We start from the raw sequence: 25,513 nt of genomic DNA on the forward strand, positions 1-25,513 counted from the left end.
CATCTTTTGTTTTCTGTGTTGTTAATTTTAGCCATTTTGACAGGTGTGAGGTGATACCTTATTGTGTTTTGTTTTGTATGACACAAGTTTTTTAAAAATACTTCTATCATTTGCAGTTATTACATGCATGAATAAAGCAGAATTCTTATTGAGTAGCCAAAATGAAATGCGAATGTTGTTTGGATTTGGATGCTAAAGCTAAATGAGACTCATTTATAACTCCACTTGCAAATATTTTTGTTCATTAATGTAGCCTCACTGTCTCACCGGCTGACTTTATAATAAATAAATATTATAAATTTGAACAGTAAAATTTATACTGATCAAATGCTGCTTTTCTGTTTTATATATTGTCTAGGTTTGTGTAAGATTTAATTGGAAATTTTTTTTTCTAAATAAAATTAAACCCATTAATAAAAACAGATGAACACCTATATTTAGGTAAGTAAAGCTTACCTAAATTACACAAATTGTATTCACACTTGGTTTTTATCCACCCTAAGTCTTGCTGGTTATCAAAACTGATTTCATTTAAGATTGCTTATAGGCTGTGTTTGTAGGTAGGGCCATCAGCCTCTACTATTATATACTTAGAACACATTGTCCCTTCTTAATTGGACACTTGTTTGCAGACCAAATCACCTTGGATTCTTAGGTAAGGAAGAACTTGAAATTTCTTACTGTTAGGGTTTCCTTTGCTTTTCATTTATTTATATATTTTTTATTATTCTATTATTATTATTATTATTATTATTATTGGCTATGTGGGAATCAGAAACATAAGTGTGAGTAAAATTAAAAGATGCTCTGTTGGGGCGCCTGGGTGGCTCAGTCCGTTGAGCGTCCGACTTCAGCTCAGGTCATGATCTCGCGGACTGTGAGTTCAAGCCCCACGTCGGGCTCTATGCTGACAGCTCAGAGCCTGGAGCCTGCTTCAGATTCTGTGTCTCCCTCTCTCTCTGCCCCTCCCCTGCTCACATTCTCTCTCTCTCTCTCTCTCTCTCTCTCTCAAAGATAAAGATTTAAAAAAAATTTTTTTGAATAAATAAAAACACTAAGAAATTAAAAAAAAAAAAAAAGATGCTCTGTAATACATAGGTTTACTCCAGGTCTCTTAGTTGTATTTTATTTGAGGTATTTTAGAGGTGTAATTAATTTTTTGTTTTCCAGATTTTACAGACTGTGTTTGAGTTTCTTATCTATTTGAATTCTCATTAATTTTGTGGCTAATCAAACTCCCAACATGTCATTTGCTTGAAGTTAAGTATTTATGAATAGAATATAGTTAATAACTTTGCATTCTCTTCTAGTGCAAGTATGCCGTTTATCCAGTGTCTTCTTGGATGGTACTCTAATTTAATGTAGTATAGAACAGTTAAATCTCATTGTTTCCAACATTTTATAAATGTCATAAGAGCTTTATAAATATACTCTGTTTTGTGACAGTTTCAGAGATTGGAGTACAGTGACATGTATTCGTGAACTAAAGATCGATACTTAAGAAAATGTGAGATGATACTTTCGTTTATTTAGTCAATTTATTTTGAATGAAGAGGAGTCCCCACTTTTTGAGTAATAATTTTTTTATTTTCTAAGTCGTTTTATTTGGGAAAGTTTTAGACTTTGGGTTACACATGGAGATTGGGGTGTATGTTAATGTTTTCTTCCTTCCTGTGTCCAATCCTTACCTTAACCTAAGGTGGCTGTCAATCTGGGGAGGTTTGGGTGGTGCCGGTAGTGAGTTTGTTGACTGTTGTGCTATGAGAGTATGGCATGACATGAATAACAAGTGCATAGATTACCAGGTGAAGTTTACCTGGTTACCTTTACCACTGTTGACTTATGTTAAAGAAAGTTGCTGTGAGTTTAGAGTTTATTTGAGGAGTTCAGGGAAGACCTCAAGTAGGAGGTAGGATTTGAGCTACGTCTAAGATGGGAAAGATTTGAAGAAAAAAATCTGGATAGACAATGCAGGATGTATCACTCTAGATCCATTCAAGAGACAGAAGCCACACAGTAACTCACATGGTTAATTTAATATAAGGAATTATTAAGCTGTGGAAGAAGAGAAACTATAAAGTTACTGTATAAAGAAAACTCTAAAGATCCCCTAGGGATGAGAGAAAGTACCCAAGAAGAGACAAAGTGGGAACGTGGGTTTAGATCTTATTTAAAAGGTGTGGTTGCAACCCAGTGTGTGGTAGAGAAAGTTGGTGGTTGCCTGCGCCAAAGCTGATCCACAGTTGCCACGTCAGGACGTGAACCAAGACTGGTGGGAGGGTGTGCAGAGTGAACCAGGGTGCTGGTGTAGGTGTGAGGTCTGGAGCGTGTGGTGCCTGCATGAAAGGGCCACAGGAGCAACTCCAAGTGAGTTGAGGCTGATAGGCAGGTACAGAGGAAGTTGGGACACTGCTTTGGTTACTGCTGGAATGGGGAGTTGAAGAAGCTTCCTTTTTTTTTAAGCACCCCAGAGCTCTATTGGGCAAGGCACTTCCAGCCTACTGTGTGTGACAGAGGTCAGGTGGCTGGCTCTTCAGTGTGCATGTGAGCTGAGGAGAGGGTGCAGGGAGCAGCCACCTGGTCTGAGGTATTATCTGGGACTCTTGCTACATTGCTGCTGCTGCCAGAATAGAGAGCTAGAGAAAGAAGAAACACATTGCAGCCAACCAAATGCTGGACAAACTGTACTCTATAGGCACCTAGTATTAGAGTAGGGTTTTGTTTGGTTTGGTTTGGCTTTTCAATCTTGGCGCTGTTGACTTTTGGGCTAGATAATTTTTTTGTTGTGAGTGTTATCCTAGGTGTTATAGGATATTTAGCAGGATCTCTGGCTAATCTGATCCTGATTCATACTCCTGTGAAGTCTTTCACTTCACTGAAGATGTGTCTCCCTGTTTCTCCTTACTCTTGTGGTTTGTTTTAATTTTGTGTGTGTGTGATCCTATAATCCAGAATAGATGAGTGGTCATATACCTACCGTATATGCTTGTGTTTATTGAAATTTGCCTTTTTTAAAAAATGCTTGAATATTGTCTTTGGCCCAAGGTTTTACATTTTAGCAACTCATTTTATTGTTTTTCTCCTCTCATTTAGAAATGGACTCCAGTATCAAGGAGGAAGTTCCTGTGCATGAGGAATTCATTTTATGTTGTGGAGTTGAAACCCAGGTTCTAAAATGTGGGCCCTGGACTAACCTCTTCAATGAGCAGAGAGCCAACAGGCCTAAGCTGCTTATTTTTATTATTACAGGTAAGTTTAAAAATGTGGATTTTTCAGATTTTATTTTTTTATTTTTTTTTTTAAATTTTTTTTTTAACGTTTATTTATTTTTGAGACAGAGAGAGAGCATGAACAGGGGAGGGTCAGAGAGAGGGAGACACAGAATCTGAAACAGGCTCCAGGTTCTGAGCTGTCAGCACAGAGCCCGACGCGGGGCTCGAGCTCACGGACCGCGAGATCATGACCTGAGCCGAAGTCGGCCGCTTAACCGACTGAGCCACCCAGGTGCCCCAACTTTTTCAGATTTTAAAGAGAATTTGATAAATATAAAAAGCTTTGTGGAAAGAAATAAAATCACTCAAACTATTGATAACAACCATGCTTAGTACTTTAGTGGCTGGGCTTTTTGTTTTTCTTCAGTGCATTTATATTATGTATATTATGTTGTGTATTACATATGCATTTTATTTTTATTGTTTTTAATATGAAATTTATGAAATTGGTTTCCATACCACACCCAGTGCTCATCCCAACAAGTGCCCTCCTCAGTGCCCATCACCCACTTTCCCCTCCCTCCCACCCCACATCAACCTTCAGTTTATTCTCAGTTTTTAAGAGTAAAAAAAGAGGATCCTGGGAAGATGGCAGTGTAGGAGACGATGGGCTCACCGCGCGTCCTGCTGATCACTAAGATTCCACCCACATTGGCCTAAATAACCCAGAAAACCGCCAGAAGACTAGCAGAACGGAGTCTCCGGAGCCAAGCGTAGACAAGAGGCCCACGGAAGAGGGTAGGAAGGGCGGTGAGGCAGTGCGCCCTACACGGACTGGCGGGAGGGAGCCGGGGCGGTGGAGGGGCAGCCCACTGGGCAAGGCAGAGCCCCCGAAGTCTGGCTTGCAAAAGTGGAGGGGTCGGACTCCATGAGTTCTGACAGCCAGCGGGACTTAACATCTGGAAGGTTATAAGCTAACAGCTCTGCTCAGAGAACGGGAGGGCTGGAGGACAACGGGAGGGAGAGTTGTTGAGCCCGGAGGACAGAGCTCAGCTTGGCAGGGAACAAAGGCACTCCCAGCGCCATCTCCCTCGCCCATCCCCCTCGCCCATCCCCCAGCCAAAATCCCAAAGGGAACCGGTTCCTGCCAGGGAACTTGTCTGCACCCCGCAAACACCCAAAGCTGTGCTTCTGCGGATCCATCCCTCCGGCGGATCTGACTCCCTCTCGGTGCCGCAGGGCCCCTCCCGAAGCGGATCTCTGAAGGAAAAGTGAGCTGAGCCTGCCCCTCCCGCCCCTATGCACCTTGCCCATGCACCCCAGCTAATACGCCAGATTCCCAGCACCACAAGCCTGGCAGTGTGCAAGTAGCCCAGATGGGCCATGCCACCCCACAGTGAATCCCGCCCCTAGGAGAGGGGAAGAGAAGGCACACACCAGTCTGACTGTGGCCCCAGCGGTGGGCTGGGGGCAGACATCAGGTCTGACTGCAGCCCCGCCCACCAACGCAAGTTATTCAAGACAGCACAGGGGAAGTGCCCCGCATTCCCGCACCACTCCAGGGACTATCCAAAATGAAACGGAAGAATTCCCCTCAGAAAAACGTCCAGAAAATAACAACAGCTAACGAACTGATCAGAAATGATTTAAACAATATAACAGAAAGTGAATTTAGAATAATAGTCATAAAATTAATCACTGGGCTTGAAAACAGTATAAAGGACAGCAGAGAATCTCTTGCTACAGAGATCAAGGGATTAAGGAACAGCCAGGAGGAGCTAAAAAATGCTATCAATGGGGCGCCTGGGTGGCTCAGTTGGTTAAGCGGCCGACTTCAGCTCAGGTCATGATCTCGCGGTCCGTGAGTTCGAGCCCCGCGTCGGGCTCTGTGCTGACATCTCAGAGCCTGGAGCCTGTTTCAGATTCTGTGTCTCCCTCTCTCTGACCCTCCCCCGTTCATGCTCTGTCTCTCTCTGTCTCAAAAATAAATAAATGTTAAAAAAAAAAATTTTTTTTTAAATGCTATCAATGAACTGCAAAATAAAATGGAAACAACTACGGCTCGGATTGAAGAGGCAGAGGAGAGAATAGGTGAACTAGAAGATAAAATTATGGAAAAAGAAGAAGCTGAGAAAAAGAGACATAAAAATACCAGGAGTATGAGGGGAAAATTAGAGAACTAAGTGATGCACTAAAGAGAAACAATATACGCATAATTGGTATTCCAGAGGAGGAAGAGAGAGGGAAAGGTGCTGAAGGTGTACTTGAAGAAATAATAGCTGAGAACTTCCCGGATCTGGGGAAGGAAAAAGGCATTGAAATCCAAGAGGCACAGAGAACTCCCTTCAGACGTAACTTGAACCGATCTTCTGCACGACATATCATAGTGAAACTGGCAAAATACAAGGATAAAGAGGAAATTCTCAAAGCAGCTAGAGATAAACGTGCTCTAACATACAAAGGGAGACCTGTAAGACTCGTGACTGATCTCTCTACTGAAACTTGGCAGGCCAGAAAGGAATGGCAGGAGATCTTCAATGTGATGAACAGAAAAAATATGCAGCCGAGAATCCTTTATCCAGCAAGTCTGTCATTTAGAATAGAAGGAGAGGTAAAGGTCTTCCCAAACAAACAAAAACTGAAGGAATTTGTCACCACTAAACCAGCCCTGCAAGAGATCCTAAGGGGAATCCTGTGAGACAAAGTACCAGAGACATCGCTACAAGCATGAAACCTACGGACATCACAATGACTCTAAACCCATATCTTTCCATAATAACACTGAATGTAAGTGGACTAAATGCTCCAACCAAAAGACATAGGGTATCAGAATGGATAAAAAAACAAGACCCATCTATTTGCTGTCTACAAGAGACTCATTTTAGACCTGAGGACACCTTTAGATTGAGAATGAGGGGATGGAGAACTATTTATCATGCTACTGGAAGCCAAAAGAAAGCTGGAGTAGCCATACTTACATCAGACAAACTAGACTTTAAATTAAAGGCTGTAACAAGAGATGAAGAAGGGCATTATATAATAGTTACAGATTCTATCCATCAGGAAGAGCTAACAGTTATAAATGTCTATGCGCCGAATACGGGAGCCCCCAAATATATAAAACAATTACTCATAAACATAAGCAACCTTATTGATAAGAATGTGGTAATTGCAGGGGACTTTAACACTCCACTTACAGAGATGGATAGATCATCTAGACACACGGTCAATAAAGAAACAAGGGCCCTGAATGATACATTGGATCAGATGGACTTGACAGATATATTTAGAACTCTGCATCCCAAAGCAACAGAATATACTTTCTTCTCGAGTGCACATGGAACATTCTCCAAGATAGGTCACATACTGGGTCACAAAACAGCCCTTCATAAGTATACAAGAATTGAAATCATACCATGCATACTTTCAGACCACAATGCTATGAAGCTTGAAATCAACCACAGGAAAAAGTCTGGAAAACCTCCAAAAGCATGGAGGTTAAAGAACACCCTACTAAAGAATGAATGGGTCAACCAGGCAATTAGAGAAGAAATTAAAAAATATATGGAAACAAATGAAAATGAAAATACAACAATCCAGACGCTTTGGGATGCAGCGAAGGCAGTCCTAAGAGGAAAATACATTGCAATCCAGGCCTATCTCAAGAAACAAGAAAAGTCCCAAATACAAAATCTAACAGCACACCTAAAGGAAATAGAAGCAGAACAGCAAAGGCAGCCTAAACCCAGCAGAAGAAGAGAAATAATAAAGATCAGAGCAGAAATAAACAATATAGAATCTAAAAAAAACTGTAGAGCAGATCAATGAAACCAAGAGTTGGTTTTTTGAAAAAATAAACAAAATTGATAAACCTCTAGCCAGGCTTCTCAAAAAAGAAAAGGGAGATGACCCAAATAGATAAAATCATGAATGAAAATGGAATTATTACAACCAATTCTTCAGAGATACAAGCAATTATCAGGGAATACTATGAAAAATTCTATGCCAACAAATTGGACAACCTGGAAGAAATGCACAAATTCCTAAACACCCATACGCTTCCAAAACTCAATCAGGAGGAAATAGAAAGCTTGAACAGACCCATAACCAGTGAAGAAATTGAATCAGTCATCAAAAATCTCCCAACAAATAAGAGTCCAGGACCAGATGGCTTCCCAGGGGAGTTCTACCAGACGTTTAAAGCAGAGATAATACCTATCCTTCTCAAGCTATTCTAAAAAATAGAAAGGGAAGGAAAACTTCCAGACTCATTCTATGAAGACAGTATTACTTTGATTCCTAAACCAGACAGAGACCCAATAAAAAAGAGAACTACAGACCAATATCCCTGATGAATATGGATGCAAAAATTCTCAATAAGATACTAGCAAATCAAATTCAACAGCATATAAGAAGAATTATTCACCATGATCAAGTGGGATTCATTCCTGGGATGCAGGGCTGGTTCAACATTCGCAAATCAATCAACGTGATACATCACATTAAGAAAAGAAAAGATAAGAACCATATGATCCTGTCAATTGATGCAGAAAAGGCCTTTGACAAAATTCAGCACCCTTTCTTAATAAAAACCCTCGAGAAAGTTGGGATAGAAGGAACATACTTAAAGATCATAAAAGCCATTTATGAAAAGCCCACAGCTAACATCATCCTCAATGGGGAAAAACAGAGCTTTTTCCCTGAGATCAGGAACACGACAGGGATGTCCACTCTCACCGCTGTTGTTTAACATAGTGTTGGAAGTTCTAGCATCAGCAATCAGACACCAAAAGGAAATCAAAGGCATCAAAATTGGCAAAGATGAAGTTAAGCTTTCACTTTTTGCAGATGACATGATATTATACATGGAAAATCCGATAGACTCCACCAGAAGTCTGCTAGAACTGATACATGAATTTAGCAAAGTTGCAGGATACAAAATCAATGTACAGAAATCAGTTGCATTCTTATACACTAATAATGAAGCAACAGAAAGACAAATAAAGAAACTTATCCCATTCATAATTGCACCAAGAAGCATAAAATACCTAGGAATAAATCTAACCAAAGATGTAAAAGATGTGTATGCTGAAAACTATAGAAAGTTTATGAAGGTAATTGAAGAAGATATAAAGAAATGGAAAGACATTCCCTGCTCATGGATTGGAAGAATAAATATTGTCAAAATGTCAATACTACCCAAAGCTATCTACACATTCAGTGCAATCCCAATCAAAATCACACCACCATTCTTCCGAAACCAGAACAAGCAATCCTAAAATTCATATGGAACCACAAAAGGCCCTGAGTAGCCAAAGTAATTTTGAAGAAGACCAAAGTAGGAGGCATCACAATCCCAGACTTTAGCCTCTACTACAAAGCTGTCATCATCAAGACAGCATGGTATTGGCACAAAAACAGACACATAGACCCATGGAATAGAATAGAAACCCCAGAACTAGACCCACAAACATATGGGCAACTAATCTTTGACAAAGCAGAAAAGAATATCCAATGGAAAAAAGTCTCTTTAACAAATGGTGCTGGGAGAACTGGACAGCAACATGCAGAAGATTGAAACTAGACCACTTTCTGACACCATTCACAAAAATAAACTCAAAATGGATAAAGGACCTGAATGTGAGACAGGAAACCATCAAAACCCTAGAGGAGAAAGCAGGACAAGACTTCTCTGACCTCAGCCGTAGCAATCTCTTACTCGACACATCCCCAAAGGCAAGGGAATTAAAAGCAAAAATGAACTACTGGGACCTTATGAAGATAAAAAGCTTGTGCACAGCAAAGGAAACAACCAACAAAACTAAAAGGCAACCAACAGAATGGGAGAAGATATTTGCAAATGACATCAGACAAAGGGCTAGTATCCAAAATCTATAAAGAGCTCACCAAACTCCACACCCGAAAAACAAATAACCCAGTGAAGAAATGGGCACAAAACATGAATAGACACTTCTCTAAAGAAGACATCTGGATGGCCAACAGGCACATGAAAAGATGCTCAACATCACTCCTCATCAGGGAAATACAAATCAAAACCACACTCAGATATCACCTCACGCCAGTCAGAGTGGCCAAAATGAACGAATCAGGAGACTATAGATGCTGGAGAGGATGTGGAGAAACGGGAACCCTCTTGCACTGTTGGTGGGAATGCAAACTGGTACAGCCACTCTGGAAAACAGTGTGGAGGTTCCTCAAAAAATTAAAAATAGACCTACCCTATGACCCAGCAGTAGCACTGCTAGGAATTTACCCAAGGGATACAGGAGTACTGATGCATAGGGGCACTTGTACCCCAATGTTTATAGCAGCACTCTCAACAATAGCCAAATTATGGAAAGAGCCTAAATGTCCATCAACTGATGAATGGATAAAGAAATTGTGGTTTATACACACAATGGAGTACTACGTGGCAATGAGAAAGAATGAAATCTGGCCCTTTGTAGCAACATGGATGGAACTGGAGAGTGTTATGCTAAGTGAAATAAGCCATACGGAGAAAGACAGATACCATATGGTTTCACTCTTATGTGGATCCTGAGAAACTTAACAGAAACCCATGGGGGAGGGGAAGGAAAAAAAAAAAGAGGTTAGAGTGGAAGAGAGCCAAAGCAGAAGAGACTCTTAAAAACTGAGAACAAACTGAAGGTTGATGGGGGGTGGGAGGGAGGGGCGGGTGGGTGATGGGTATTGAGGAGGGCACCTTTTGGGATGAGCACTGGGTGTTGTATGGAAACCAATTTGACAATAAACTTCATATATTGAAAAAAAAAGAGAAAAAAACAAAGTTAGAGAGGGAGGGAGGGATTCAAACCGTAAGAGACTCTTACATATACATTTTAAATCATAATTGGAAGTATGCATATAGTTTTGTAATCTTTTTAAAATTTCTTAATACCTAGAATAATTAGAACTACCAAATTTGTGACATTTTTCTAAATAATTTTTTCTGTCTCATTCCAAGATGATTGTAAGTTTACTGTGGAACGTTTATTTATTCTGAGATGTGGAAGCTGGGTCATTTGTGACTTTTGCAGAATCACTATCAATAGAATGTCTGGGGTAGTTTCTTGATTGTAGATATTCAAAGCCCTTTTAAACTTGTACGTTAGAACATATTATATGTATATATATATGGAGAGAGAGAGAGAGAGAGAATAGATATCTATCTATATAAAGATATATCTCTGTATATCTATATCTCTATATAGATATATATAAATATATCTCTATATATCTTTATATCTCTATATAGAGAGATAGATATATAGAGATATAAAGATATAGATATATAGAGATATATCTTTATATAGGTAGATATATCTATAGATATATAGATAGATATCTCTATATATCTGTATATCTCTATATAGATATATCTATTTATCTGGTATATATATATATATATATATATATAGAGAGAGAGAGAGAGAGAGATACATATCAGCCTTAAAGATTACGATTAAGAGGGGCGCCTGGGTGGCGCAGTCGGTTAAGCGTCCGACTTCAGCCAGGTCACGATCTCGCGGTCCGGGAGTTCGAGCCCCGCGTCAGGCTCTGGGCTGATGGCTCAGAGCCTGGAGCCTGTTTCCGGTTCTGTGTCTCCCTCTCTCTCTGCCCCTCCCCCGTTCATGCTCTGTCTCTCTCTGTCCCAAAAATAAATAAACGTTGAAAAAAAAATTAAAAAAAAAAAAAAAAAGATTACGATTAAGAATGAAATTGTGACTACATATCATACCGTATATAGCTAAGCCAATGAGGTCTTATGATTGCATTTCTTTTCTTGTACATTTTTTTCTTGTTGTTCTCTCTGAGCTAATTATTGTCTTATTTGCTTAGTTTTCTACTTTTGAATCACTAATTTATCCTAAAATTATTCTCTAGGAAATGAGAAAAAAAGTCCTTTTAATGCATTTGAGTAATCAGTCTGGTTTTGGTTTTGTTTTTCTCATTTTTGTTTTGTTTTGTTTCGTTTCTTTGGAGATACGCTTCCCAGAACTCTCAGTTCATTGGCTCCAGTCTGGACTGATTGCTCTGTAGGTCTGCTGCCCAGGCCATGCTGGGAATTCCTGTCACTTTTCTCCTGAGTTAGAGTCCATTTCCTGGATCCCACATTTTCTTATTTCTTGCTTTATTGGTTAAGCACATCTCTTAGTAACTTCCTGAGAAGAGGTACATGGGAAGTAATCTTTTAAAGATCTGTCATGTCAGAAAATGTCTTAAACTTCTAGTTTGGAGATAATTTTTCCTTAGAATTTAGAGGGCATTTTAGTTGTTTTCCATGGTCCAGAGCTGCTTTTGAGAAGTCTTGATATCATTCTGATTTTTTATCTTTTGTATTTGAAGCTCACCTGCAAGGAAAAGCATTTTAGATCTTTTCTTTGTTCTAAGATTCTGAAACTTTACCATAAAGCACGTTGTATGGATATTTTTTTCATACACTATAGGTTTTTGTGTACCCTTTTAAACCAGAGAGTCATATACTTCAATCCTAAGAGCTATGTTTTCTCTTCTTTTTTTATAGTCACCTGTTTCATGGGTAAATTATCATTTTCTTTGGCTTCTTGCATTATTAGAGTTTTTACTTTCTTCCTTTTTCTGTTTGTTTGCATTAGCATTTGTTTTTCCTCAAATGTCTGGTAATCCTGACTACCCTTTCATTTTTAAGAGGAAGACACAAACAGCTATTGGAATCTTTGTGTTCAGGGATGAGGCTTGTCCTCAGGTGTGCCTAGAGTGACCAGCTATTGTAGTCTGAGAGATTTTATTGAAGGACACATGCCTTTCAGTACTAAAACCACAACAGTCCTATGCAAAACAGGATGGCTGGTCACCCTAGATCCCACGCTAGGGTAAGGGTAATTGGGTAGGGACCCAGCATTTCACTGGAGAATTTCCAGCTTTCAGTTATCTCTACCTATTTCTTGGGTCATTCAGTTTTCCTAGGAAGGAATCTCCCAATATCCTGTTTGAGGAGTGGAAACCTGTTTGTGAATGTTCAGGGCTGAACAAGGGAAAGAAGGTAGGAAGTTTCAGTGTTTAGTAACAGTTAATCAAAGCTCTTCTCAGTATAGTGCTTCTGTTTTCAGTTGGCCTAAGATTCCTGACCCAAAACCTCTTCCGTTTAACCTCTTCTGGAAATAAAATTTCCAGTTTCCTTTCATGATGTAACAGTCATTTTAGAAAGCAGTCTGTTGGCATCTATTGAAATTAAAAATACATATGCTTTAATAGCAGCTAGGGAGAGTTTGAAATTATAGGCATGACAAGTACTGTTTGATGGAGCAGAGATTTGAGGCCATGGTAGAGTATAGGATTGAGAAGGTAAATAGAAATGTTGTCTTGGACTGGAGACAGGATATTCTTCAGAGGCTAGCATGAAGGAGGTGAAGTTAGTTACCAAAGTGGAGAAAGTGTGAAAGCACGTCAGAGAGAGTAAAGTAATTTCCTGCCTCCTGAGCTCTGTTTTTTCTTCTAATTAAGAGTTGAGGTGATCTGTTGAGAATAAATATGGCAGAGGGTAGATAAGGGTCCTGAGGAAAGTGGTCAGCATTGAGAATAGCAGGTATACAGGATGAAAGGAATTATCAACTGAGAACAAGTAGATTTTGAGCAGCACTGTGATGGAATAGCAGGTATATTGGGAGTGAAGTCTGACCTATCAGAGGTAGAATGGTTTGAATGTTAACCATTTCTGGGTAATGAAAAAATCTAAACCAGTGGTTCTTAAAGTTGGTGTTGGGACCAGCAGTATCATCTGAGAACTCATCAGACATGCAGGTTCTCGGGCCCCTCCCAGACCTTCTGAACCAGAAACTCTGGGGGTGGAGCAGTCTGTGTTTTAACACGCCTTCCAGGAGATTGTGATATGCTTACCACTGATCCTAGGCTGTGGCTATCAGAATTAGTTGCTTAAGTTTCATGTGCAGGAAGTTCGTTGAATTTGATCAGGGTAATGAATTATGGGACAAAGGTGTTGGCTCAGTGAATCTACCCAGATTTTGAAATCTCCTGCCATGGAATGGCACCTAAAATTGTTATTTAAGGGCCAGGGTTTTCAGGGAATGTGTGAGAGTGACTAAGAAGTTGATAGACGGAGATGGAGGAGGAGAGGTTGTTGCAATAAGGTAGACGAGTAGGTGGAGCTGACAGTTCCCTGTGCTTCCCTACTCAGAGGTGTCCGTTCACTCACTCACTTACCCTCAGAGCTGGGAAGCTTGTGTTGCAAAAGTCTTTGCTCTCCTTGAGGTGCATGAGGTGTTAGAGAAGAGTGCGGGCTCTACTGTGGACGCTTGAAAGGAAGAGTCCACCACAGGGGAGAGCCACGTTTAAAATATGAGGAAGAGACAGATAGAGGGAGCATTCAGTGAAGACACTGTGAAGAAAGAAGCTTAAAACATTTGTTGCTTTGTGGTGTCATTGTTTTGTGGTGCTTTGACATTTTCAGATCATTCTTAGTTTTTTAGTGTTCTTTTATGTTTGCCCTTCTATTCTCATAGCTGCCCTTCGCCCTTCTCCTTGGAGTTCATGGGAGCTGAAGGCTGGTGCTGCTCATTAGTTTATGGAGTTCAGAATTGTATTTTATATTTGGGCTTAATCTATTTATACTGTGGGGAAAATTAGGATGACAGTATTTCAAAGATTGTTAAACCACTGAAGACATCATATTTAGTCTGTCTCTGATAGATTGATGTAACATGTCATTTTAAATCACTTTGCTTTTGCAGCTAGCAAAATTAATCACTTTTAAGTTGGTAATGATAATGAGGAGTGATTTATTAGAATCCACAGATTGAGGAACTTTTAATTTAACTTCGTCTTTTCCAGTGAAGCTTTGTTGTAGAATTTCTGTTAAGTAACAATATCCTTGGACTTTCTTTAAATAGAGAAATGACCAAAGGGAACCAATTTGAGAACTCACTGTAAAATATATTGAGTCATTATAACTCTCCAGTGGTCATATGGGGATAATAGAGTCATCCAATATGTCTTAGATTTGAGTACAGTGATCAGAAATGGAGCGGACAAGGCTCCATGTGCAAGCCCAGTGTTCTTTCCATCTGACAACCTTCTGTATAGATGCTATGCCACATTAACTTTATATGTGGCAGGTTTTGTCTCCTACAAGATTAAGTGGAAGGCAAAAATCTACAATTGCAATGTTGAATAGTTTATTGGCAGTTGGGGTCTAGAGATGGTCACCACAGCCTCTGTTATATGTTACTCAAGCACTTGACTATATGTTTGATCAAGCATATGTTTATAACACATTTTGATATCCTTTGATAAAAAGTTTTACTAGCAGTTTTGTATTGAAATGTTTTCAAACATCCCTATACCTGAAAATACACGTATACATACGTGTGTGAATGTGTGTATATCTGATTTTAGCTGCAGAAATAAGACCCTTTCAATTTTTTGTGGTTTCCTAACCAGAAAGTTAAATTCATGGTTCATAAAGTGTTATTTAAGGGCCATGATATTTAAGTAGTGAAGTATGCAAAGACATTTAAACGGTTTGCATTACATTTTCCACTTCTATCTCACTTGTCAGTCGGATCTTCCTGATACTTACTGGCCATTGTGGACTCTTCTGTTTCTTCAGGAGCCAAGCTCTTCATTGCTTGAGGGCCTTCGTACCTGTTCTTCTCCTGTTCTGGTATCTTCTTTCCTCAAATTTTTACAAGGTCGATTTCTTTTCATCTTTTGGGTCTTAGCTAAAGGTCATCTCCTTAAACATTTTTCTCAGGCCACCCTAATCTCTTCCCTTGAGGATCCTCCCACAATCATCATATAACTTCTCCCACTCTTGAATTAGCTTCTTTATTTATTTAGTTATATGTATATATTTTCCTACTGAATATGAATTATAAAAAGGCCTTTAACTGTCTTGTGCCTGACACAGTGACTTCCATGTAGAAGGTGATCAGTAAATAATTGGTAACTAAAAGAATATACAAAAGAAGCTATAGTACTGAATAGAATGAAATGAACATGAAGCAGTTGAAAGTATCATTTACTTGATGATGACAAAATAGTGAACAAGAAAGCTTCAAGGTATTTGCTTAAGATCTTATAGTCATTAAGCAAAAGAACTCAGAACCCAGAGATAGGTGGAAAAAATTGTTTTGTAGCAATTCATTAGCTAGTACTTTTCAGGTTCATATTGTAACTCATTGTATTCGTGGTAATTATTGCATCTAACTCATGTATGTGTTATCTTTGGATTCTCCTTAAACCAGTTTTAATGTGCTGTGCACCTTAAACTTACAGAACACGACATGTCAGATTTATTCAATAAAAAAATAAATATATAATAACAATTACAGTAATAATAGCTACCATTTATTCAGCCCTTTCTGTGTGCCAGGCATTGTGCAAGTAATTGCCCATTCATTATTCCTAATGATAAGGCCAGCTACTCTGTGGGGCTTTTGTAAGATTAACTAATACAAGGTATGCAGAAGATCCTAAACCGGATAGTTTATGATGAAGAACTGAAATGATGAAGAAATCAGTGTCAGGTAGTTTATGTTCTTTTCTAAATTCAGTATTATTATTTTCTTTTGTATACTCTTCCAGTCATCAAATACTTATTGAGCACTTATCATCTGTGTGACCTTGGGCAAGTTGTTCAACCTCTTTGTACCTCAGTTTCGTCATTCATAAAATGGAAGTAATAATAGTACTACCTCAGGTTGGGACTAAATGAGTTAATACATGTAAAGCACTCAAATGCTGCCTAGCATGTAGTAAGTTCTAGCACTTTAAAATGTTGATGACTATAATTTTCTACCCATGTGAAAAAAAATGGTAAAACTTAGCTGAGAGACCTAAAACATTTAAATATGAGACATAACCCACTCCCAGAAGATTATACTCAGTAATATAAAAGACATCAAACCTTTTTAAATTAATGTATAAATGAGGTGAATTTCATCAGAATTCCAAAAATAAATTTTAAAAATTGAACCTGGTGGAAATAATTCTAAAGGTTATGACACCAGCCTAGAAAATTTAGGGGAAAAAATTAAGAGAAGGGATTTGGCCTGCCAGTTACCGAAACATTTTTAAAAAAAAAGAAAGGAAGGAAGAAAAACACAATGTAGTAATCAAGACAGTATGGTGCTGGCAGAGGAGAAAAGGAAAAAATAAATGGAATTATTTGGAATCAGAATTAGCAAGCAAATGTAAGAATTCAGGGTTGAATTCAGAAGACATTTCAAATCAATGCAGAAAGAATGGGTTATGTAGTAAATGGTCTTGGGGCACTTGGCTAATCATTTGGAAAGAAGTTGGATTGCTACTTTGTACTTGATACTAAAAAATATTCCAAACTTATTAAAGATTTAAATATAAAACATGAAACAGTGCTGCCCACACCCACCTTAGATGTTATAGCCCCAGTGCTGTACATCCCTCCTCTCTTCATCAGCCAGTCAGCTGACCAGAGAACATATTACTGCATTTAAAGAAGTTTCTGTACTATTTAACAAAGATGTCACTGGCACAGTTACAAAAAGGAATTTAGAACTCAAGTCACTAGGTCTGAATGCAACAGAAGCAGACTAGCAATATGGACGACAAGACCATTTACCACCATCGCTAGCCATGACACGTCTGAGTAGCTAACATTTATACAGCACTCGCATCGAGCCGTGTTTAGGTGCTTTACCTTTATTAATTCACTTAGTTCTCACATTAGGTAGTGCAGTTATTATCCTCATTTTGAAGACAAGGAAACCAAGGCTTGAGAGGTTAAATAACTTTCCAGAGGTCACACACTTAATAAGTGCAAAGCCATGATTCCAACTCCCACAGTCTGGCTCCCGAGTCTGCCCTTAACCGCTTTGCTACATTCCCTGTCAAGAAAACTGAAATGATGAAGAAATCAATGTCATTTGACAAGGGTGGCAGAGGTTATATCAGTGCAACAAAACCGTGTCATCTAATTACAAAGAAGAGAAACCTAATAGCATGAAAAAATAATAAATTGTACAATAGATATTGCTGGAAATGAACTAGTGTCTGTGAAAGCATTATACAGATGGTGACTGCAAGATGAAACCCCATTTCACTGTCATTTCCCCCTAAGATATATCAGATTGACTCTTTTTTCTAAAAGGTTATTATTCATTCTGTTTCTCTATAGCAAGCCCATGTCAAAAATACCTTCTGTACATACACAAGAAAAATCTATATGTTGGTGGTCTTTTTCCCAAAAGGTCAAACTATACATATGTTTACAATAGAAGTACTTGTGATAAATGACAAGGAAACACTCAGTACACTCCTCAAAGTACGCTTTGTGAATGATTCTTACACTGATTTGTTTTCATGCAGCTTGGTAACTGAGCAGAATAATATCTTGAAGGTCTTTAGAGGCAGGATTAATGACTTTAAACCAATAGGATGATAATGGGAAGCCAGTGTAAGGTGTTTAAATAGGATACAGCTATGATTTGATCTGAAGTTTGAGGGTATCTCTCTGGGTACCTAAAGAATGGATTCCCGGGGGACAAGAGTAGCCAGAACTCCCATTGGGAGACTAGTGCAGAAAACTTGATGGGAAGTGATAATGCTAATGGAGAGAAGTAGACAGTGTAAGGAGGTATTTTGGAAGCAAAGTTCACAGGACTCACTAGGGAATTGGCTGTGAAGAACAGGGACAAACCTGGTGTTAGTACTTGAGCATTTGGTGTAGGGTTGGTGGCTCCATTTATTAAGGAATAGGGAGGAAGAATTTATCTTGAAACAGTTGGAGAACAAAGCAGGAGCAGGAATCTTCTGAGCGATCATTCCCAGACTTAAGGCAGGAAGGATATTAAAATTGAAGTGTATGTGTCAATGTTAGTAGATTTGTAGAAGAAAGTGTGAGGGTAAATCCATCGTTTCCACTCTGCACATCTTCTTATGTGAGCTTAGCTTTGGTTAACTAAGATCTGTGTTTCTTTTCTTAGGTAATCCAGGTTTTTGTTCCTTTTATGTACCATTTGCAAAGACCCTGTACTCCTTAACAAACAGACGCTTTCCAATTTGGGTTATCAGTCATGCTGGACATGCTTTGGCGCCCAAAGACAAGAAGATTCTTACAACCTCAGACGGTATGTCTTTATTAACATCTGCTTTCCTTTACAGTGAGTGAGTGTTCATGAATCTGGAAAGCCTGCTAAGGTTAAGAGTTACATCATTGAAAACCTCTGCTTGTGGCATTGGGCCCAGGCTCTCACATTTTGGTAATTTTAGGGTTTTTAGAGTCATTTTAATTTTTTAAGGTAATTTTCTCTAAAAATTTGAGCAGATCAATTTGTGTAACTTGCCTTTTCTGTGTACCAGCTAGTAATCAGCTATATATTTATTGATCAAGCACTGTATCTCCAGAGTTGTACCACGAGGTGCTGGGGGGAAAAAGTATTGTAAGCCATGGTCCTTACTCTAAAGAGGCCCTTACTCTAACATTTAGAGAATGATTAAGTGATAAACCCTGGCCTGCTAATCATGTAGATATCGAAGAAGTGAACAAAGGAGAGAACACAGTATCGGTTTGAAAAGACTTTGTGGAATAGATGGGTTTTGACAGTTGAGTAGAATTTGGGTCTAGGGGGTAAGGCGAGTGCACAGGTGTAACAGGCAGAAGAATTAGCACAGCAGGGAGAGAGATTCAGTAGGTGTGCCAGTGCTGGGCAGGGCCAGACACGGAGGAGCCTTGGACCTGGGGAGAGAGCTCTGACTCCATTGCCGGAGGCCTTTAAATGCAGGACATAAAACCATATAGCTGCAAATTACTTGCTTCTAAAGCATAAAAATTTGGCATGTTCACTCTTCTAAAATAAAACAGTGAGAGGGAAAAAAAAATACAACTTAACTTCTCTGTAGGCATCTCATTCAAGGGCCATTTGTCCTAAGCATGTCCCTTAGTTAATTTGAGGTGGGAGAGAGGTGGCTGTGGTGTCATTGCTGAGTTGCTCCTCGTCCTGGTGTGCCTCTCCTGTGGTATGAGCATTTTAATGAGCATCTAATTATATGGGAAACCACATGTGGGTAGGGAGGGAGAAAAGGGCAGGTGATAAGGGAACTCTCTGTACTAATCAGTAAAAATTTTCCATAAATCTAAAACCATTCTGAAGACCTAAAAATTACTGGAATTTAAAAATAATTTAATATTTACATTGTGCTCTTTATCACTGTTTTAACTTGGCCTGCCATAACAGAAACCATAGACTAGGTAGCTTGATTAATAGGAATTTATTTTCTAGTAGTTTGGAGGCTATAAGCCCAAGATGAGGGTTACAGCATGGTTAGGTTCTGGGGAGAGCCCTCCTCCTGGCTTACAAATGGCCTCTTTCTCTTTGTGTCCTCATATGACAGGGAAGGAGACAGAACAATTTCATGTGCTCCAGGAAGCTCTCTGATGTCTCTCCTTGCAAGGCCACTAATTCCATCATTAGGACCCCACCCTTATGACCACCTCTAATCCTAATTACCTCCCAAAGACCCTATCTCCCAGTACCATCACATGGGGTTTATGGCTTCAATATAAGAATTTTAAGGGAGACAAACATTTAGTCCAGGACAGTCATGAGTAAGAATGTTTTATACATATATTTTTAAGCTTTATTTATTTATTTTGAAAGAGAGAGAGAACAAACGAGAGGCTGAGAGAGAGGGAGAGAGAAAGAATCTTAAGCAGGCCCCACACTGTCAGCACAGAGCCCAACTCAGGGCTCGATCTCACAAACCTTGAGATCATGATCTGAGCAAAATCAAGAGTCAGACACTCAATCCACTGAGCTACCCAGGTGCCCCACGAATGTTATATATTGACATTCCAAATCTGATCACGAGTATAGGTCAGCATATATATATATGTACCTGAATATGTATTGTACCTGAATAATACTAAAACATACCAGTTACTACTTGAAATAGTTTTACTAAATATTTAATCAGGTTTTAATAGTTGCCTTTGGTCTGTCCTCAGAAGTATTTCAAAACTGGTCCTTTGAGGGTACCAGGGTGACTCAGTCAGTTAAGCCCCCAACTCTAGATTTCAGTTCAGGTCATGGTCTCATAGTTCATAGGATTGAGCCCTGAGTCAGGCTGTATGCTAACAGTGTGGAGCCTGCTTGGATTTTCTCTCTCTCTCTCTCTCTCTCCCCCCCCTCATAATAAATAAGTAAACATTAAAAAGGAAAAAAAGAAAAAGAAACTGGTTCTTTGAAGCCTTGAGTAATGAGGGAAGTTTCTGTTCTAAGTAGAATTTCTTCCCACATTCATGAACATCTGCATGTGTGCTAAATTTGTAATAATTGCCTTATTTGAAGAAGCGGGTGACAGCTAAGAGGTGTCTTATTTTTATCCACATCCTGTTTTTGGCTGTTAACTGGAACATACGGTCAAGACACAATGTAGTTTTTGCAGAATTTAGGAACCAGAACCACCCTCATGACTACAAGGTTGATGGCTCTTTGGTTCTGTTGTTAGTATGGAATTTGGTTCTCTTTTCTTTTCCCTCCTGAAGCCGTAGCTCAAACTCTTTGTGTGTCACCTCACTGTGAACATCTCAGCTCCCTGGCTCTTGACCTCCTCTTAATTCTCACATATGGTAGTAAAGATCAGCTTCCTGAAATGTTAGTTCTGGTTCCAGAGTCCTGTGTTAACTTTAAGTTGATTTTAACATGAGATACCAGCTCCTGAGAATGGAATTTAATCTCCTTCCTCCCCGCCCCCGCACCCCACCAATTTCACTTAATTTACTCATTTTAACTTGTCTCTTTGCTAGCACTTAGGGAAAAATATGCCTGCACTTACAACAAATCTGTTGGACTTATATTGTTTATTGTTAGGTAAGTCATCAGCCAGATTTCCTATGTCCTCCTCTTTCTTTAAGATATCACATGTAAGATTACCCTCATCTCAGGGGCGCCTGGAGTAACTCAGTTGAACATCCGATTCTCAACTTTGGCTAAAGTCATGATCTCACAGTTGGTGAGATGAGACCCCCATCAGACTCTGTGCTGACAAGCGTGGAGCCTCCTTGGGATTCTGACACTGTCTCCCTTTCTCTTTGCCCCTCCTCTACATGCTCTAAACAAACAAACATTAAAAAGAAAAAGATTACCCTCATCTCCAGAAACCCTCCACTCCTCTCTGCTCAGTTTCCACTCTGCGCTCAGGCCTTTGGTAAGTCAGACTTCACTTCAGTACTTTAGTCGCTCAGATTTCTTCTGCTACACTTCCACCATCTTTTTTTACTTCCCTAATTATCTTCTATGTAGAATCATAGATCTACAGATCCAGTGCAATCCTTGTATAAATTCCCACCAAAATTCCAATGGCATTTTTCACAGAAATCACAAAAAAAATCCGGGGTGCCTTGGTGGCTCAGTCGGGTAAGTGTTCGACTTCGGCTCAGGTCATGATCTGATGGTTTGTGGGTTCAAGCCCCACATTGGGCCCTGCGCTGACAGCTCAGAGCTCAGAGCCTGCTTCGGATTCTGTGTCTCCCTCTCTCTCTGCCCCTCCCCCACTCGCACTCTGTTTCTGTCTCTCAAAAATGAATAAATGTTAAAAAAATTAAAAGAAAAAAGAAATAAAAAAAAATCCTAAAACTCGTATGGAATCATAAAAGGCACCAAATAGCCAAACAAACCTTGAGAAATAAGAACAGAGCTGAAGGCGTCATGCTTCACGATGTCAAACTATATTGCAAAGGTGGTAATCAAAACAGTGTCACACTGGCATAAAAACAAACCAGTGGAATAGAATAGAAAGCCCAGAAATGGACACACACAGATAAAGTCAATTAATCTTTGACAGGGGCTCTGAGAATGCACAATGAAGAAAGAGATAGCATCTTCCGTAAATGGTGTTCAGAAAACTGTATATCCAAATGCAGAAGAATAAACTGAAATACAGTTTATAAACTGAAATACTGGAAATTAATTCAGAATGGATTAAATACTCACATTAAGGTCTGACACCATAAAACTTATTCTAGAAGAAAACATAAGGAAAAATACTCCTTGACAGTGGTTTTGGTGGTGATTTTTTGAATATGACACTGGAAGTATAGGTATGAAAAGCAAAAATAAACAGTGGGACTATCTCTAAAAACTTCTGCACAGCAGAGGAAACAATCAACAAAATGAAAAGATAACCTGTGGAGTGGGACAAAATATTTGTAAACCATCTATCTGATCCAAAATATATAAGAAACTTACATACTTAGATAGCAAAAAAATTAAAAGTCTGATTTAAGAATGAACAGATTTTTTTCAATAGCCAAGAGGTGTATGAAAAGATGTTCAACCTCACTAATCATTAGGGAAGTACAAATCAGAGCCACAGTGAGACTCACTTCACATCTGTTAGGATGACTGTTATCAAAAAGATAAAAAAAAGTAACAAGTATTGCCAAAGGTGTGGAGAAAGGGGAACCCTTCTGTACTGTTGGTACAACCATTGTAGAAAATAATATGGGAATTCCTCAAAAATTGAAAATAGAATTTCCATATGATCCAACAATCCCACTTCTGGATATATATCTTTTTGAAAAATATTTGTTTACTTATTTTTTTTTTATTTTATTTTTGGGACAGAGAGAGACAGAGCATGAACGGGGAGGGGCAGAGAGAGAGGGAGACACAGAATCGGAAACAGGCTTCAGGCTCCGAGCCATCAGCCCAGAGCCTGACGCGGGGCTCCAACTCACGGACCGCGAGATCGTGACCTGGCTGAAGTCGGACGCTTAACCGACTGCGCCACCCAGGCGCCCCATTTGTTTACTTATTTTGAGAGAGAGAGCGTGCGTGGCGGAGGGGCAGAGAGAAAGAGAATGAGAGAATCCCAAGCAGACTCCGCGCTGTCAGAGCAGAGCCTGATATGGGCCTTGATCTCATGAGCTGTGAGATCATGATCTGAGCTGAAATCCAGAGTTGGAAGCTCAACCTACTGAACCACCCAGGTGCCCCTGGATATATGTTTAAAGGAAATGAAATCAGTATCTCAGATATCTGATATGATATCCCATATTCATTGCAGCGTTATTCACAGTATATGGATAATTCCAGGATATTGAAACAACTTAGTGTCTGTTAATGGATGAATAAAGAAAATGTATATGTAGACACAATGGGATATTATTCAGCTATAAGAAAGAAGGGAATCCTACCTTTTCAACATATTGATAAATCTGGAGGATAGTATGCTAAGTGAAATAAACCAGACACAGGAAGACAAATACTGTATGATCTCAGTTATATGTGGAATTGAAAAAGTCAACCTCCCAGAACCAGAGGCTAGAATTTTAATTGCCAGGATTTGAGGAATAGGGGAAATAGGAAGGCATTGGTCAAAGGGTACAAACTTTCAGTTGTAAGATGAATAAGTTCTGGGGATCTAACATACAGCATAATGATTCTAGTTAGTAATACTATATTGTATAACTGAAATTTGCTAAGAGAGTAGATCTTGGTGTTTGCACCATCACAAAAAAGAAAAGAGGTGATTATTCCCTCCATCTTGAGCCTACTGATGGCAGTGCCCTTAGTTAGGGATGCCTGCAGCACTTGCCCACACACACATCGCTGGTAGGGAGCTCCACAGACATTTCCTCCATCAGGGCACATATTATGGCTGTACTGGCTCTTGTGGTTCTTATTGTGATCCGCAGGATTCACTTCAGCAAGAAACCATCAGGGAACTCTGAGGAAACAAGATTTATTACCTATAGTTCCTGGAGGGTACATGGCACGGGAAACAGATATGGGGCTCTGCCTTTATTAGGGTCTGAGGGTGGGGTGTCTACAATTTTGGAGGTTTACTCTGTAGAGCCAGAATTAGGGTTTGGGAAGGTAGAAGTGGGTCACACAACAGTCAGTTATTTAAATTACCCAAGGCTTGAGGGAGGGGAGGGGGGTGATGGGTATTGAGGAGGGCACCTTTTGGGATGAGCACTGGGTGTTGTATGGAAACCAATTTGACAATAAATTTCATATATTGAAATAAATAAAATAAAATAAAATAAAATAAAAAATTCAAAAAAAATAAAAAATAAAAATAAATAAAATACTTAACTCAAAACAAAATAAAAAAATAAAATAAATTACCCAAGGCTTTCTGAAAGGTACCTTTGGTGGGGGGGGGGGGTCTAGTTCCTTATCTGGTTGTTTTGCTAGCAGCTGTGTCATAGAGATGGCAATATGTTTATTGAAGATGGATGTCTTTTGATGTGGATACCTCGTTAATCAAAAGCTTAAGGTCAGGTACTTACACTACACTGCGTAGGTGATGGATATGTTCATTTGACTCTGGTAATCATTTTACATTGTATACACATATCAAATCACGTAAAAACAATCCTGCATAACCTAAATATATACAATTTTTATTTGTTAATCATATTTCAATAAAGCTGAAGAAAAACAATTATAGATAGTGGATGATGGGTACTTGGGGATTTGTTATACTATTCTCTCTACTTTTATGTATGTTTTAAAGTTTCCACTCTTGAAAAAAAACTTTAAAGAAATAAAAATAATTATAAAATCTTAGATCTAAAAGTATCTACAGCAATCCTACCATGAACCCTTATTTTTTAAGGAAAGAAAATGAGGCCCAACAAGGCTAAATCACCTGCTGGTGAGTGGCAGAATTTTGACAGAAGTGCCTTTTTCATAGTGTCTTTTTCTCTGTGTTATTGTGTGTGCTTGCGCACACTTGTGTGCGTGTGTGTGTGTGTGTGTCCTTGTGTCCCTCTATGAATGCAGTTCACTTGAGATTGAGAATCTTTTACACTTTGCAAAAGACTAGGGTATACTTTGAAAAGTAAGTCGATCCTGATTACCTAGTGTGAGAGATTTTCAGAGCAGTAGTAAGTGAAACTAAATACACAGATCTTGTTGCCTTGATTAAAAACATCTATTTCAACAGCCATTGTATTGAAATGTAACTGAAGGTGGACAGAATGTAGAGCAGATACTTGCTCTGCTATGAACTTTTTTAAAAGATACATCTTTATTGTTTTAATCTATTTCTTCATAATGTGCCCAAAGAAATTTGGGGGTTCAATACCATAGTTTTTCCTTTGTAAGGAAATTTATGTGTTTGCTTAAAGTGTGTTTTTGCTGTTTGGAAAACAGAGGTGTTAAAAGAATTCTTCTTAGAAAACAGACTCACTTAACATGCTAAACCTCCAGAAGCTGCCGGCCCTTCTGACCTGTTATCTTAACCTCTGGCAAGAGAAGAGACAAGCCCAGGACAGAGGGAGCCAGGAAGTA

At 39.1% G+C, this 25,513-nt stretch overlaps 1 protein-coding gene across 2 annotated transcripts in view; it reads left to right on the top strand.

Annotated features, from left to right (window-relative positions):
- LDAH (lipid droplet associated hydrolase) overlaps positions 1-25,513 on the top strand; it is a 110,176-nt gene that overhangs the window by 11,436 nt on the left and 73,227 nt on the right. For both annotated transcript variants that reach the window (XM_047068142.1, XM_047068143.1), the window contains exons 2-3: positions 3,094-3,249; positions 18,194-18,337. In XM_047068142.1, the coding sequence (XP_046924098.1) occupies positions 3,096-3,249; positions 18,194-18,337 (298 nt within the window). In that variant the 5' untranslated portion in view covers positions 3,094-3,095. The remainder of the gene's footprint in view (positions 1-3,093; positions 3,250-18,193; positions 18,338-25,513) is intronic.

This window comes from Lynx rufus, unplaced genomic scaffold, assembly GCF_022079265.1.
Source record: "Lynx rufus isolate CCGP_SWC_20201006 ecotype Redwood Valley unplaced genomic scaffold, mLynRuf1.p SCAF_8, whole genome shotgun sequence".
In the NCBI taxonomy this organism is placed as follows: domain Eukaryota; kingdom Metazoa; phylum Chordata; class Mammalia; order Carnivora; family Felidae; genus Lynx; species Lynx rufus.